General features: G+C 37.8%; 1 protein-coding gene across 1 annotated transcript; it reads right to left on the bottom strand.

Annotated features, from left to right (window-relative positions):
• Nucleotides 1-8,707: 8,707 nt before the first annotated feature.
• On the bottom strand, nucleotides 8,708-17,075 carry LOC139147157 (uncharacterized). The gene is made up of 6 exons (XM_070718070.1): nucleotides 16,907-17,075; nucleotides 16,439-16,743; nucleotides 12,263-12,758; nucleotides 11,965-12,037; nucleotides 11,631-11,682; nucleotides 8,708-10,066 (listed from the first exon to the last, which is right to left on the bottom strand). Exons 2-6 carry the CDS (start codon nucleotides 16,600-16,602, stop codon nucleotides 8,821-8,823), a joined length of 2,031 nt encoding a protein of 676 aa, XP_070574171.1. The 5' UTR covers nucleotides 16,603-16,743; nucleotides 16,907-17,075; the 3' UTR covers nucleotides 8,708-8,820.
• Nucleotides 17,076-17,952: the final 877 nt, after the last annotated feature.

The following is a 17,952-nucleotide window of genomic DNA, read 5'->3' as shown; positions in this document are numbered from 1 at the left end:
TGCGTGAAAAATAGCAAACAAGATGATCTATACCATGACCATCCTCTTGCAATAAAACAGCACCAGCAGCCGTATCACTAGCATCTACAGCTAATTTGAATGGCAAAGTGAAATCTGGTGCAGACAACACTGGGGCACTTTGCAGTATGGCTTCGGGGAACCGAGTTGATGTACACATTATTGTCAGCATGTACTCATTTCCTGATCTTGTTTTTGGTAGGGGCCCAACACAGTCTATTAGTATCCTACTAAATGGTTCTTGAAATGCAGGAATTGGCTGTAAAGGGGCCTTTGGAATGGTCTGATTTGGTTTCCTACCATTTGACATGTGTGACAAGTTTTACAGAAATGTGCTACATCCTGCCTGAGATTAGGCCAATAAAAGTGACTGAGAATTTTATGATAAGTTTTCCTGACTCCTAAGTGACCAGCCCAGGGCGTTTCATGGGCCAGGCGCAATATTTCAGCACGATAGGGCTTTGGAACCACAATTTGATGTTTTATAGCCCAATCGTCATCAACCAAGACATCTGGAGGTCTCCATTTACGCATGAGAATACCAGATTTTGTATAATAGGAAACAGAGCTATCTGAAGTTTTACCTTCATCATCTACCCTGTCAAACAAAGACAAAATATCTGGGTCTTTGTGTTGTTCTGCAATGAGATTTGATCTAGAAAATGTCTGACTTTGGTCAGCAGAAGTTTTACTGGAAGTTTCAAATCCTCGAGGGATAACGGAATGATCCGTGTCAAACACCTGACTGAGAAAGGTGTCATTTAAGTCAACATCTGTGACATTATTTTTGAGAGTATTTTGATTCTCGGAAGTTTTCTTTGACATGGCTCGAGTAATGGCACATGAAGGAAATAAATCGGGTATCTCTTGTTCAATTGGCTCTGGATCCTGATCTAAAGTAGGATTATCAGTCACAAGTGGATTAGTAATGACCTTGTCCCCAGCAAGGTCGTTTCCGAGAAGAAGGTGAATCCCTTCAAAGGCAAAAAAGGCCTAATACCTAAAGCCACAGGTCCAGAAACAAAGTCCGAAGACAAATAGACATTATGGAGAGGAACAGGAATAAAGTCATTGCAATCTACCCCCTTAATAAGAACTTTAGAACCTGAAAATGACTTTTCAGAAAACGGCAGGGTATCTGCCAACAAAAGAGACTGGGAAGCCCCGGTATCTCTTAAAATTTTGACAGGGGTAGCGGAAGAAAATCACTAGAAAGTGATATAAAACCATCATGAATAAATGGTTCGAAAATACCCATAATGCTATCTTGAGAAGAATTGACCTTGACCTCATTAATTGGGGATGAGAGGGGTTTAACCTCAGAAAATGTGTTACACACATTATTAGACTCTAATTGAGTTGATGAAGAAATAAAGCCGGTTGGCTTAGATCCACTTTGACCACTTTGACCTTCACGTTTTCTTTTCAATTTGAAACACTCTGACATTAAATGGCCGTCTTTCTTACAATAATTACAAGAAAGTGTACCGAACTGTTTGTCAGAAGGAGATTGAGACTTGGGATCTGATGATGTGGGAGTGTTACTTGAATTTTGTGAACTGTTGTCATTTGATTTTCTACTCTCCTTTGAAAAATTCTTGGATGAAAAGGAGGAGTTAAATTTACCTGCATTGTTTCTGTATGGAAAGGACTGGGATGGTTTGCTGAGAAATGAAGATTTGTGGGTCAATGAATAATCATCGGCCAAACGTGCAGCAACCTCCAATGTATCTGCCTTTTGTTCATTGATAAACGTCTTGATGTCACTCCGAATGCACCTCTTAAATTCTTCAATCAAAACGAGCTGTCGTAATTTGTCATAATTCTGACTGACCTTTTCAGAAGAACACCAACGATCAAACAGTTGTTCTTTTGTTCGAGCAAATTCAACATAAGTTTGATCTTTCACCTTCTCACAATCCCTAAATTTCTGACGGTAAGCTTCAGGCACCAACTCGTAACCCTTGAGAATTAATTCCTTCACAGAATCATAATTTGAAGCCTGCTCTACTGACAACTGAATGTAAATTTCTCTGGCTTTACCCACCAAAGCACTCTGCAAAAGCATAGACCAGGACTCCTTAGGCCAATCCAGACTCTGAGCAATTTTCTCAAAATGAAGGAAATATTTATCAACATCCTTTTCTTGGAAAGGGGGAACTAACCTGAAATGCTTAGTGATGTCAAAATTGTCTGAAGGGAAGAATTTTCCTGACTTTCTAAGCTCTAAACGTCTCATTTCTAACTGCAGTCGGTGTTATGCTAATTCTCTTTCCTTTTCTTTTTCCTCTCTTTCTTTCTCCCTTTGTCTTTCTTCCATTTGCAATTCTTTTTCTTTCATTTCCAATTCCCTCTCTTTCTGTCTTTCTTCCATTTCTAATCTTTCTGCCTTTCCTTTTCTTTCTGTCTTTCTTCCATTTGCAATCTTTCCTTTTCTAAATCCAATTTCTTAAGCTCCAAATCTGCCTGTCTCTCTTTTTCCATTTGTAATTCTTTCTCTCTCATTTGTAATTCTAGTTTCTTGATCTCCAAATTTGTCTGCATTTCTAATTCTAATTTTCTGAGTTCAGAGGTAGACTCGGGCTCATAATCTTTTAAGGCAGACTCCTCAAAATGGCCTGATTTAACTAAATGTTTTGCAATCTTGAACTGTATTTCTCGCTTGCGCATAGATCGTTTAACTTCTACCTTAAGGAAATTGGCCAGTGTTATGAGGTCGTCTTTTCTGAGGGAATCAAATGTGTCCTGATCAAGGTCATCCATTTCCTCTGGTTTAAATTCCGCCATGATTAAATTTCGCTGAGTTCACAGTATACAGTAGTTTTAAAAAAGCAGGCAAAATGTTGTCAAACGGCTCAAAATATTCGTATCCCGGACAAGCCCCCAATTTTGTTACGTGCAGAGAAAACGAACAAAAAGGGTGAACTCAGCAGTTTCCGTTTAAACAAAATTTATTACGAAAATAAAACTAATTGCTAAGTCAGGGATAGAGTACAAGCTTTAAAAGTGTACAGATTACTTATCTCAGCTGGGACGGCAAAGCTCCAGTCTCAGAGTTGTAACAGTCAGTTGGATGAATGAACAGTCCTTGCAGGCTTGAAGGCTTGCACAAAGTCCACAGTATAAATCCAGCGTTGGCAGTGAAGGTCTTGAAAAGTCTTGAGAATGACTACTGCTGGAGTTTAGTAACACACAAGAGACACGATCCCAAAAGTCTGACTGGAAGCTGTGCACGTCCCTTTTATAAAGGCATATAAGAACAATCTAGAACTTTTATTGACATGCTAATTACTGTTCTAAAATTATCTCCCTTACACAACTAATCAACTTTCCAGAACATTCCAAACATGACTAATTGAATTCAAGGTTGTGAGGTCATTAAGGGCAGTGACCTTGAGAATGTTCTAGACTAATTGGACTCAGGTCATGATGAGTGTGGGGGAAATGACCTACATAACAATACCTGTTTCCTATATTTCAATCTCAGCCCAAAGATTTTAAATTTAGAAATAGGCCTAAAAGTTAATAATCAAGATGATAAAACAATTTGAAAATTGAAAATAAGCTCCATTTCGATTTTCTTTTTTGAAAATGCAAATTGGTTTATTGGTTGGCCGAATTGTGCCACGGATTGGGAGAGTAGAACATGAAGTTACTGCTGTAGGAATTAAACACAAACATAGTGAAAAAAATCATCGCAGGTTTACAATGTCGGTAATTATATATTGGTTTATGAGAAATTGCTTACAAGATGTCGACGGTCCGTGCCTAATGGCGGCTAAGTAAAATGCTAATATTTCCTGAAAGCGGAGAATACGGTAATAGGCGTAATTTCATTTTTTTGCGTTAGTTCTAATTCAGATATTGCACGTTTTTGTTCTCACCATTCAGAATTCGACACGATTTTCGAATTTAGTTTTGTTGTTATAATCTCGAATCTCAAATTCGTTTTTGAAATTCAGAAATCAAAATCGGGAAAACAGAAACGAACAACGTTAAATTTTACAAGGGTGCTAGGGAGTCTCGTGACAGATTGTCACATTTGGATAGCAACAGTGTAGCGAAGATCAGAGAAAAGCTATCCTAATTACTGTATTATACTTGGCCTATCTGTCGTGTTTTAATCTTAATAATCTTTATTATAAAATGAACTGGCCCCAAACGCCACCTTTGTGACATAGGGCAGGACGGAGAAGAAATCCAAATTATCCCCGTCCTACGTCAATATCCGGAACTTTTTCCTGCACTTCGCCGTGACGCTTTCATGCACAGACCAGTCTGTCGCGATCGATGCCGTGATCTACGTGAGCTAATGCGATAAATTCAGACATGGAAACAAGGAAGGCATGTCCAACGAAATTTCGAGTCTCTAAAGCTATTGTAGCTATTCCAAAGAATAGAACGGAAGTGCCATCGCGGCTAGTGCTCCAACTCAATGTCACCGTGACACGTTGAACCCGTTCTGGCTATAGACACGATGATCGACACATCATCGTGTCGAGCTACCCGTTGAACCTGGTGTGGCAATAAACCCGAAAGCTGCACCTCAACGTAAGTTCAACTGAATAAATAAGTACCGTATGATCTTCGGAAAGCGACATAGAAGGCAAAAAACATCAAATCATTCGACGAACAACAATAAATTTCCTTCATCACATAAAAATTCCGTAAATTCTCGATCGGAATCGAACCTGCAGCGTAGCACTGTAGCGGAGACATCAGCTGTCAGTTATAGCTGTAGCCTGAAGTCTTCAGTGTACACTGCGAAAGTGACCCGGACAATAGAACAGTGTTTCCGTTAAGTGTCAATATTGGGGGTATCTACGGGCGAAATTTGTGTCACTGCAACATCAAAGTTCGTAAGACAAAAAATCGACGACTGGGATTGGAACTGACTAGTTGACACCGGCGGAGACTGGTACCGGTGGTGATGGTCCTTTGTGGCTACATAGATTTGGGTTACAGTAATAAGTGGGCGCCATCGAACTGATTTTTCAGGCTCGCCAAGATCGTGATATATTTAAAGCCACGACACCTCCAAGAATAAGAACTACCATTTCGATCTTGCTGTTGCCTTCCCTCATAAAAAATATTTGGAAATATTATTCTATAGCTCTCGTTATGGTTGGTATAGCTTCCGGGCGCTAGCGCGGTGAAGCCCCCCTTTGCCAGCCCACAGCAGACTTCCTTTGGCGTGGGGACCAAATTCGTATGTTAGATTGGTTGGCAATCCTCGACTATATTTTGATCCATCCACATCAAGCGAAATGTAAGAAGACTGTTCATGTTATATATATATATATATATATATATATATATATATATATATATATATATATATATATATATATATATATATACATGTATGTGTGTGTGTTTGTGTGTGTCTGATATGAAAGTCGCGCACATAAAGGGCGTGCTAAAAAGTATGTCTGATAAGTTACGCGCCCGAAGGGTGCGCCGAAAAATGCAACTGAATGATGAAATTCGTGATTTGCACGATGCATTTAGGTAAGTATGAGTCCGTGTCGAAATTAATAAAAACCACAACAAACCTCCCCCCCCCCCCCCCCCCCCATATTGGGCATTTTAGAGACATGATGATCTCCCTCATCACCAAAGTCAAAAACAGGGTGACACCCCCTTGGATCCACCGCTCCCCGAGGCCTAAGCTACTTACCAGTCCATTACGTAGCGCACCTGGCGTACGATTTTATACGATTCAATAAAATACTCATCGTAATGCCATCAGTCACTGACGATACTACTCTACAATGCCCACGATCATGAACAATTCCTCGCCGCTAAAACTAGTTCATTTGAACGCAGGGCGGAGAATTGACCGGGAAGATTTGAAACAAAGTTTAGGGTTATGCCGGGGCAGTATCGAAAAGTACTGAGATGGTAAGGGGAACTTGCAATTGTATCCGTCTCACAATGCACAAAGAGCACCATTTTGTCTAACAATTAAATGAATTTGACAGAAGCAACCGGGACAGCCCCCTCCCATATCCACTCCTACTCACACACTATGTGTACCCCTTTCACCTATTACAGAACGAGAGATGCCGGATAATCAAAACCCCCAACCTACTCATGCCACGTTTATCATATACATTTGTAATAGACCAGAAGCTCGCCCATGCTGTCTGTAATATTGTGCACTTTTCAATACAGGAGATAGGAAATAAGTCACCCCAATATTAGGGACAGTTGCTTCAATTTTTGGCATTTTTTCAGTATTTCAAAGTTATGGAGGGAATGGAGTTCGGGAATAGCGCACTATCGCTGAAATTTCCCGTTTAGTTGGATGTCGGGCTGCCAATTAATCCAGTCAATCTACGAGATTTTGGAATAAATAGACAGCTGATCTCGGCGGGAGAAGTGCCTTGTAGCGTCGACTACCTTTAGAAAACTCCATAATCAGCAACGATGTAGTCGTCTGCAAACCTTTCCTTTGTTAGGAGTCCAAACGTTACAAGAGAAGGTCACAAAGAGCAAGAGAAGTGCCGGTTGGGAAACCTGTTGCCATGACAACTCGGCAGACAGACCATGTAACATTTGTAACGTTTTGCTTCATCTTCGCTACACTGTAGATACCAATTACCGAGAGACTCCCTAGCATCCAAAAGAAAGGTACGATTGTTCGTTTCTGTTTTCTCGATTCTGGTTTCTGAATTTTCAAAAACGAAGTTTGTAATTCGAGACCGACACTGCAGAACCAAATTTGAAAATCGTTCTAAATTGTTAATAATAAGTACAAAAACGCAATATCTAAATGAAAAATAACCCAGAAAATTGAAATTACGCCTAAAATTGAATTCGCCGATTTCAGGAAATATTAGAATTTTATTTGGCCGTCATTAGCCACGGACCGTCGACATTATCGAGTGATTTGAGAAATCTCACTCATTTAAATAAATATGTCAGAGACCGTATTTACGTAAACAATTTATTTGATCCTAACCTAAACATTCACCCCTTACATGTAAAAAAACACACATATTATGAAATCTGGAAAAGGGGGCTCGGCACACTGAAACGTTTGGTTGGCAAAAACAAAGTAAAGTACTGAAGCAGGAAAAGTTGTATCGAAAAACATTTGTACAGAAAATCACAAAATGAATCAATTGATTCGAAAATACAACAAGGATTTTTTTCTTTAGAAGACTAATTAAATGTTCATTTAAACTTTTTGTGAGTGGTTCAGTAAATCTGGATTAGTAATATTCATCGAGGCACAGTTAATCAGGTCGACACTGTGAAATGACAAACTTTGAAAATCCTGCATAAAAATTGAAAAACCCCAACTTGAAGGAGGAAGAAAAACTTTCACAGTCTTAGTTTTTTGAAAATCGAAAATTGTATTTTTCTCCACAGAGTTAACACAGGGACGGCCTCCATTTTGAATTTGAAATACTAGTATCGGAAAAATCGTGGGTAATTTCTATAGTACCAAAATTTGTACATTGACCCCTTATTTTTATTCCTAATTTTGAAAAAGAATTGTTGAAAGATTCCTTTGAGAAAATATGAGCAAAATAAGTCTTTCGCTTTCCATGCGCATTAAATGCTACTTAGAAATGCATTGCACACTTAGTGTAGCGGCGGTACATGCAATTCTGACTTGACACTGCTTATGCTGTCTCGCAAATATAGCAAGGCTGTAACGAAAGAGTGACTTTAATCCATGTTAAGCGCCTAGGGGACAGATATTCGGACATTCAAACTTTTACAATTCTTTTCTTATATACCACTTGTTGGGGTTCATTTTAAAGTGCTTGGTGTAAGAAAACTTCACCGGCTGTAGTTAGCTTTACGCAATTCGGAAATTTTATTTTTCTTCTTAGAGTTAACAAAGAAATGCAGGTCATTTCGAATTTTAAATATCGGTAAATCTTGTGTTATTTGTTTTTTCTAGTTACAAAATTTGCACGGCGACTCCCGATTTTATTCTTGAATTTGAAAAAGAATGGTTAAAGATTCCTTAAAGAAAGTTTGAGCAAAAATTCAAGTCTTTTACTTTCGAGGCGCATACTACCTTAATGAACATTCTTTGCAGATATCAAATCCTACAAGATCATACACAATACTGACAGCAATACCTATACATACTAAACTTTCCATAGAGTAAATTATTCAATATATAACTTTTGATAAGGAAAACATCTGAGCAGAGATAAATTGACATGCTAACTCATAAAACGAACGCAAATGTTTCTTGTACAAAGTGGGCATTATTTTTATCTCTACTTATTTCTTTGTTGTCTCCATTGACATAACAGTGATTCAATGTACACTAATTTAAAACTAGTCCACAGTGTAACAAATTGCGATACTCAATTGGAATAAGGTGTTTATAAAAAACTGGCAAGCTGATCATCTGTCATAGTCCACCGAAATGTTTATTGTTTAGTGAGATTTCGCAGAAAGTCAACTTCGAGATTGATCTCTTGGAACATCATATGTAACATTGCCTCTCTAAAATACAATCTAAATGAAGGGGTGAAATGTGAACGCAAATAATAGCATTATCAGAAAAGACCATGAATAATCAATCATTTCTGCAAGGTGACAATATGTTATTGTTGTTTGGTTGATAAATTAAAAAAAGTATGTGAATGTAAAGGAACCTACCTGAATGTCAGAGATCGAATAAACACCAACTTTCACAGGGATTGACATTTCAAAACCAGTTTGACTATTTTTGCATATTAATCAGTGTGTTTTAGAAATATATAGTAGTCTAAAAATTTTGCTGTGTCTTCAACAAGCATGTCTGGGACAGAGCGATTACGCGTATTATTTTAGTTTCCATAACTCGTCTTTAAAAATTTGGCTATTGGGGTGAGATTTCATTTGCGTCAGTTTATCTTTGACCTGCCTAGCAAGATCAAACGTGTCATCGTATTTATTCAGTAAAACATCGGTGATTCGATTGAACCAAATGGCGATGTCGTCAGTGTTGTTATCAGTTTTCCCCAACTTTGAAACAACCATGGAATCATGCATGTGTTTGGGGAAATGTTCTTTGAGAAAATCGGCAAGACCTGAATTAGCGGTGACTAGAACGGGAATACCTGCTGCTATGGCTTCTAAACCGACCATTCCGAATGGTTCTGTCCGGGAGGGCATTAGGAACAGACGACTTTTCTGAATATCTTGTGTGACCAGTTTTTGATTACCGTATTGCAAAGGATATATATCTAACAAATTGCCATTTACAGATTTCAAGTGTTTTTTAATAAACGCTAAGCTCTCATCCTTGTCCTCTTCAGATATTCCACGGATTCTCCACAGCAATCCATCAATTACAGAGCTGCTTCTTGTCGCCACCTTGCCTAGTGCAGCTGCTACAATATCGTATCCCTTAAGATTTTCAACATTTGAAACTCGACCTACCGTCAAAATTTCATAAGCGTGGTCTTTTTCAAACGGTTTTAAGTCCAAATCAAAGAAACGGCTATCCGGAATCGGAATGAATTCTTTATGTTTGTCGTCGTTTACTTCTGATCCACGAAACTCATTCTTAAACTTTCTGTAAACCTTCGGACCAACGGAAAATATAAGATCAGCTTGTTCAGCCTGCTGTATTATTTTATCCACCTTTGTTTCAATATCCCCTAATTTGTACGAGCGTCCCATATGAAAGTCGGTGTCCTGCGGAATAACATGGGTAAACAGATATACCTTAACTTTCGGAAATCGCCTTTGCTTTATATTTTGCGCCCCTTCTGATGTAATAGGTACGTGTCCTATAATAACACCTAAATTTGTAATATTTTTTTCTAGCGAGGGAAAATACCTCTGGTGTGCATAATTTAACATATTCAAGTTTATGTTTTGATCGACATCGGGTATCGTTTCTGCTATTATCAGGTTTATCCTGTTATTCTCTGCGTCCTTTTTGTCTTGCTCGTTAGGAGAGTCCAAGACAGTCACGTAAACAGCATAACCAGCATCCCTTGCTTGTAAAGCAAGTTGTCGATTTACGGAAGATATGCCACCTTTCGATGTGCCCCATTCGTCGTTCAGGAATAACACACTCCTGCAACAAACATTATGCTTTTAGTCATATCAGAGGATGGTGAGTTTGAGACCCCGTCAATCTAGTGAGTGACGCACATATTGTTGGAGGATTGTGAGTTCAAGACTCCAACACGGTGTTGCGCCCTTGAGCAAGGCACTTTACTTCTCATTGCTCGATTGGGTAATGGGTTACGAGTACATTATCCTGTAATTGTGCGTTCGCCTTTTTTGATGATGGATTGTTAAAATGAATAAAATATAAAACCGGATATTCTCTGTAAAGACAGGTAAGGACGCCACTGTTTTACAGGTAAAGGGACTGTGGTGGTAAAAGACGCCTTCAGTTGTCATGTTGTCATGACAGGTGAATTTTCGTCGACGTAACTATTTCAACTGTCTCGTAAAATATGCTATTTAAAGTATAAATCATGACCATGGTTCATATTGCATTATTCCATTTTTAGTTATTGAGCGGTAAAAAGTGTGTTTTGGCTTGCCTTCTGTTTAAAATTATTAAATTAAAAAATCCGGCCCCGCACGCCGAGGTCAGGTGTAGATGGTTACTACAAATCTCTAATACAATCGACTTGTTTACATCATAAGCATAGTTTTCAAATGGATAGACGAAACATCGACTGTAGTAGTTCTTCGGTGTACATCATGACTATAATATTTATCTGGACACTTCCGTTCTAGCCAGCGGTTGGTAATCAGGAAGTGTAGCCTCAACTAAGGCAAGGTTTTTGCAGCTTAACAGAGAAAGATTTTAATTTCCTGAAGATTATAACTCAAATTATATTTATGAAATTTAAGACATTGGAAATGTCACTATACTTTTCAAACAGAATTTTGAGGTTGTAATTAACAGCACTGCCTGAAAGTCAAGACCCCGAGCAGGTGAATTGTCTCACTATAACTTTTCATGATATTGGCTCTTCAAGCAGTATGCAGGAGTTTTTTGTAATTTTAATAATAACTATTAACATGAAATATGTTTTTTGGTCAATAGCACATCAAGTCCAAGAAGAAAACCCGTCTGTGATCGCAACTATTGGCAGCCATTTCTATTTATTCCACGTCTCAGGCATACGCCTACAGCATGCCACGATACTGCTTGAATATTAAAAGGACGCTATTTAGAGAACAAGTGTGAATTTATTTGATGAAAATAGACTGTAACATTAACATCTACTCCTCCGTTTGACAATTGGATTTGTCCAACTAATGTAAGAGCTAATGTACACATTTATTACTCGTAATGACCGAGATGGTACACTGTTAGTGTAAATATATAAATATTAATAGTGGTGGCCCAAAGTACAAATATGAAAGTTTTTCTTGTTCAGGCCATGTATAATGTAAGTGTGAAAACGTTAGTGCTTCACTTTCGACAGGTCCCTGGCATAATGTGGATAATTTAGTGACGTAATTAATTTTGACAAAAGAAATTAAAATGAGACATGTAATGTGTGAATATTGCAAATCAGTAAGCTATGTAACAATAGCGAATAACACAATTCCCTGCAATGTTTGCAGTAAAAGAACGACGCGCTGTCAAGATAATCTTATTTTCCAGCTCTTACCGTTTTGAGATCACTTCATTTCTGTTATCATCCACGTCGGAATTCTTCTCATCTGAAATTATCAATAAATATAAAAGCACACTGAAAAGTTTGCCATCGTGTTACAAGATGATGAGTAGTGTCAAAATCATCAAGGAGTATGTCCTTAACTAATGATATTGCATCTTTGTTCTGCATTTGAAAGAACACTATTTGCAATCGTTATGTTTTGGGGGTTTGTGTAAAGTGCTAATATCAACAGATAATGTTTTCCTATTTAAAAAAACAAAACAAAACAAAATAACCAACAAGTTATAGGAAAATTTGCACTTATAAACAAGAGGTAAAAAATTACCTGACATGACTTTCATATCTTGCTGGTTCTTCCTGTTTTCTGCTTTTGAGTGAACGAACAATTGCCTGTTATTCTGAGGATAATACAATATGAGACAGTAACTTACACATTAGAGACTTCTACTGGCAGTATAGGCTGCTGGAAACGACAACCAGGACTGTTCTTTTTTATTTCCTTGCAATAATAACCGGAAATATTAAAAGCAATAGACAGAGAAAGAAATGGAATTTGAAAGACGATGCATGCCAGAAAAAGGAAATATGAAAACCAATGCATATATTTCTAGGAAGGCACTCACCCCTCTTACAACAAAGTCAAGGGTCTCCTCCTCCCCTTTATTGAAAGTAAACAGCACCGATCCTCTATAAAAAGCTTTATCTGGAACATCAAGGTCGAGTTTCACTCGTAAGCTGCAGAAGTTGTCTTGCCCAAATGCGCACTTGAAAATGCCACATTTAGGCTTGGTCAAAATCTCGAAATCATCAATGACACTAATATCAATTCTCTGCCACTGTATCATTTCTATATCATTCGTATATGGGATAATATCAACATCAGATGGCATGTACGAATGATTATCCTTCCAATGTCGTATCTTCGAATCGACATTCTCTCTTTCAACACAGTCCACAAGCAAATTACTTTCAGTGTGTTTGCTTTGTAACAATATAATTTTGGCGAAGTATTTTCCGGTCAACAATCTGTGCATGTAAGTATTGACAGCTTCAGTTAGCTCTCTGTTCATGAGACCTAATATTATTGGACTTAACACCGGAATTGCGACATAGGTGTATCTGTAAATTAAAGAAAAAAGGCAATAAAAACACACGTATATATAAAACAGTTGGTGTACACTCTATAGCGAGAATGACGAATCACAGAAGGGCATTTTAACATATGAATAGTAATAAGCAAATGCGGAAATGAAAACACCATTCAGCTGAGAGCAATCAGTGGCATTTCGAGGAAGTTGTCTTAAATAAATTGACATATCTCTGGTGGCTTCTTGATTTGAGCATCTACAAAATGAGCTAGTTCCTAACGTCATCTCCACTTACGTGCATGTCGACAGGTTTTTTTAGGAAAAAATCACATTGAAGATGGTCATTGAAGCACAGAATCACTAGGTAATTAGCAAGTTGCTAGCTGATGAGTTATGGGCTCAAAATATAAAAAATAGTTCACACTTTCAAAAACGTTTTACGGGCGTACAGACAAAGATAGGTTGTAAGTATATACAACGCACATTGCTGTAATAACAGGCGCATAAATTCGTACATATGTACGTGAACACACAGTACATCCTAGTCCCTCATCATGGATAAATAGATACATACATGAATACATACATACAATATATTCATATATATATATATATATATATATATATATATATATATATATATATATATATATATATATATATATATATATATATATATATATATATATATATATCGGCACATAGGGAAATACATATGTGGTTTAGTACATGCACACATATTCATACACATATTTCGGTATCTGTGCGTATACACATATCAACGCAAGAAACATAAGCTCATACGCTGCGCAGACACACACATGCAGATAATACTATACAGACTCAACACTTGCGAAAACATTTAACTGCAAAGAGCAACAAGAACGTTGTTGTCTGATTCCAAATCATATGTACCAGTGATATTTCTGAAGTCCCAAATGTACTGTACGTAATCGTGTTTGGTGTATTCATCTAGACTAACAAGAAAACAGAGACCAATGGGTAATCTGGCTTCTCTTCCAAAAATTAGGTACTACGGTCCGAATAGAGTGGCATCATTCTTGGTTCAATCGTATGCATGCACCAGAAAACTGATATGTAGCGCGATGGTAGGCAATTATTGGTGAACGATAAGCAATCTCAATTTCCAAATGTCTATTCACCTTAAATTTACGTTTGATGAATCGTTTGACTAATTCAGAGCAGTCTAAATTATGTTTCCGCTCCACTTTATCTCAACGAAATGTCTTCGGTAACTATATAAGAATTACTGATTAGAAATCAATGTCCCCGTACTTCAGGCTTACATTTATTTTTGATCTTCAATTACGTGTTCAATAGTTTGGCTTGCTGAGTGGTAGGGCACTATATATAATTTCAAACGGTTACATTATTATGTAGTTTTTGATAGCACTTTAATGTAAAACATCACACTCTGAACCACTCTAAAAGGCTTGCCTCTAAGTCTGATTCTTCCTTTGTCTTCTTAGACAACGTGAAAACTCTAAAAAATTTTGATACGAGTTTCGGAATGTTTCACAAAGCATGCATGCTGAATATTTTTCCCTTTTAGGCAAAGTTTTTGTTTTATTTTCTTCTTGACTGCAGGATTGCTGTTAGAACAGGCAAGTGAACCTCTAAAAATATCTTGCTTAGAGGGGATAAAATGATACTATGTAATGAACTTCAGGAACAAGAAACCAAGCTTGTGAGTAAACTTTAGACAAGTGTACACATACGGTACGCATGCACAGTTGTACACATATTCTTGACCGCGGAGTGACATCAGTCAGCTCGTGAGCGAGGTGAATGAGTGATCAGACGATACAGACGAGCTAATGATACAGAAATTGTATGAAAAAAAAGCAGAACTAAAAGTTATGACATGGATGCACATTGAAACTTTGAATTAAGCAATGACCCCGCCACAGGAGGGTATACACGATATTTTGTTACAATGCGCGACATGTAGCACGAGCCGATAGGCGAATGCTATATGGAGCGAATTGTACCAAAATATCGTGTGTACCCGACTTGTATATATCAACTTGTGTGTCTTTGTTGTCTCAGTGGAGTATTTTCGTCATTTTAAGTCCAAAATGCAGAAAAAGGACGTATGAGAGACCGGACGTTGGAAATTCTGCGCCCGAGACCGAGTATTTTTATAAGTTTGGATTACGTTGACAACACTCGAACACAGTACCCTACGATAACATACGAATTACGTTCATCAAAATTGCATTATATTTACATGCAACACCAACACTAACTTGCGACGTGCTGCAGATATAGAAAATTGGTCAAGAGTTCAAATCACATGAAAAAGTAACAATGTTTTTCATAAATTTACATAAAGGCAATAGTCCTGTCTGTCTTGGCATACAAAATCATTCAGTCTTGGAAAAGTGAGGTTACAGGAGCTATTTTTGAATGATGGATAACTTGGACGTTATAATACCAGTAAACAAGCAAATTTGAAACAATCCAGACTTTGGATTGCGTGCTGCCTGATTCAGCGAGAGCTGGACGTTGATACTTGTTGTTGCATTTGATGTCACAGTCAACTTGCAGTCACCAGGAGTAATCCCATTGTTATTTTGAACTTCTTGGTCTACATCGTTAGAACATCCTCGTCTATTACAGCCCAAACTTTGGCCAAGAATGTCTGACATACCGTTAATGTGAGGAATTGGTAATTTATTTGTGTATGAACGAATACTAGCTTCATTTTAAAGAACTGTGTGTCGCGTCTCGACTCCCGCTGAATCTAGCAAATGTGCACCGTGCGCCTTTGCCGAAATGTAATGATTTGTGTACATCAAACCGAAATGTGCAGAGGTGTCTTTCGTCATTGATCCCAACTTATTTTCACCAAGAGGCGAGTTACAGGCCCATATTTTTATCTGTGTATCAAAATTCGGGCTTCGGTCTTTGAAACAAAGTGGACTGTTTCGGATTAAGTTTAGATAGGTCAGTTCAAATGCACCGACTGGGCAATTTTCGAAAATGCTGGTTGAAAATGCTGGTTAAGGGGCCCATTTTACTACAGCTAAAAGAGTATTTTAGCATCGGTGGAATGAGCTCTCGTCCAATCAGAACGGCGCGTGGTAGCATGATACAATATAATATTAGTCTTGACGGCTGAAAAATCCGAACTTCAACTATTTGTTTTCAAAGCGATTTGACGCAAAAATGACGTCAGAACCCACAATTAAGTACCCGGATGGGCCGCGGTCGGGAATGGGCAAATGGAACTTAATATGACATCTTGTTTCATTTCCGAGTGTGAAGCAAGATCAAGTGGCCAATAAAGATGTCGGTGCAAATTACAAATTACGCTTTAGTATTTCTAAAAAACTGTTCTCTTCGTTACATTTAGTTCGTTAACATAAAGAGAATCCGACAATGCGAGTTACGAAATCTTTTTAATGTGCGGTCGATATTAAATGAAGTGTAGATGTGCACAACAAATCGTGCTCTGAAAAGTGTGAACGCAATTTGAAGCAATTGACGCAATCGCATAGATATCAGAAGTGACTGCAATACATTATTACATGTCGTTTTGTTCGGTTGCGTGAGCGTATCTTCAAAGCGTATACAGATATCATTTGGATCCATAAGACAACAAAGACCAACTACACTTAGTGTATATTTTCTGGGTTGCCAGGATGTATTCGTCATAACTTGTACAATATGTGACTTTACACTCACCCCGAAAAGTGATCTGTTTTGAAGGAAACGGATTCTCTGTGAACATAGAGCTGGACAGCATTAGTAATGTCACACCATTTGGCGCCAAATTGATCTTCAAATAGGTGCGATGTTAGGCGCTTTTCATCCATGCTAATCCCGAGTCCATTTAATAACACAGGCATTGTTAGTGTGACTTTCTTTCGGAAATGCACTTTTCTTCCATTTTCTTCTTGTAGGTATATGGTTGAACTTAGCGCTGGTACACTATCACGTACAAGTTGACCGAAAACAGCTCGGACTATATCTGGGATTGGATACACAATCTGAAAACGGGTCAAAAGGTTTTACGGGACAATAGAGTAACTATTGAAAAATGTTTGTACATTGTTAATTAAGAAATTGTCAAAATCTAACAGTTGTGTGGCTGTCTGAAATAACTGAAACATACAAATAACTTTTTTCACCAAAAACAACGATCGGACTTACCGTTATGTTAAATATCAAGGATTCGAGTGTTGCTTCAGATGGCACACTTATTCTTAAATGTCTGTTCAGCGGCCATATATATTCACATCCCCTTACGTCAACACTAAATTGATCTTGATAAGGCTTTGACTTCACTATGAAGTAACCTGGCTTCAGAATTCTTGCGATGAGAATGTTTCCTACCTGTGGGAAATATTTAACACGTTTGCTTGCCTTTGCCTATCGATTTTTCTCATCGTATAGTATTTTACATTTGTATCGCTGACGATGTTTCTACTGAAAATCTTGACTTTCATACATCAAGAGGAAATAGCAAGTCGTATGGCAACGATTACGAAAAAATGCGATGCCTCTCCTTGAATATAATTGGCGTCCACTCATTTACATGTTACGTGCAGAGAAAACATACAAAAGGGTGAACTCAGTAGTTTCCGTTTAAACAAAATTTATTACCAAAATAAAACTAATTGCTAAGTCAGGGATAGAGCACAAACTTTAAAAGTGTACAGACTACTTATCTCAGCTGGGACGGCAAAGCTCCAGTCTCAGAGTTGTAACAGTCAGTCGGATGAATGAACAGTCCTTGGCTTGCAGGCTTGAAGTTGCACAAAGTCCACAGTATAAATCCAGCGTTGGCAGTGAAGGTCTTGAAAAGTCTTGAGAATGACTACTGCTGGAGTTTAGTAACACACAAGAGACACGAACCCAAAAGTCTGACTGGAAGCTGTGCATGTCCCGTTTATACCCATGTGCTTACGTAAGGGCATATAAGAACAATCTAGAACTTTTATTGACATGCTAATTACTGTTCTAAAATTATCTGTCTTACACAACTAATTAAATTTCCAGAACATTCCAAACATGACTAATTGAATTCAAGGTTGTGAGGTCATTAAGGGCAGTGACCTTGAGAATGTTCTAGACTAATGAAACTCAGGTCATGATGAGTGTGGGGAAAAAATGACCTACATAACACAACCCCTCTTCAAAAAAAAAGAAAATTTTCCAAAGAAAAATCTTTCTTTTACAAATGTTATCTTAAAGTG

The sequence above is a fragment of the Ptychodera flava genome, chromosome 2, assembly GCF_041260155.1.
Source record: "Ptychodera flava strain L36383 chromosome 2, AS_Pfla_20210202, whole genome shotgun sequence".
Taxonomy (NCBI): Eukaryota; Metazoa; Hemichordata; class Enteropneusta; family Ptychoderidae; genus Ptychodera; species Ptychodera flava.
This window is presented reverse-complemented; position numbering and strand designations above follow the sequence as displayed.

Coding starts and splice junctions, on each gene's coding strand:
- LOC139147157 (XM_070718070.1), bottom strand. CDS start 16,602: ATGCCTGTGTTATTAAATGGACTCGGGATTAGCATGGATGAAAAGCGC. Junction 12,759..16,438: donor AAAACAGATCACTTTTCGGG/GTGAGTGTAAAG, acceptor TTTAATTTACAG/ATACACCTATGTCGCAATTC. Junction 11,683..11,964: donor AGATATGAAAGTCATGTCAG/GTAATTTTTTAC, acceptor TGATAATTTCAG/ATGAGAAGAATTCCGACGTG.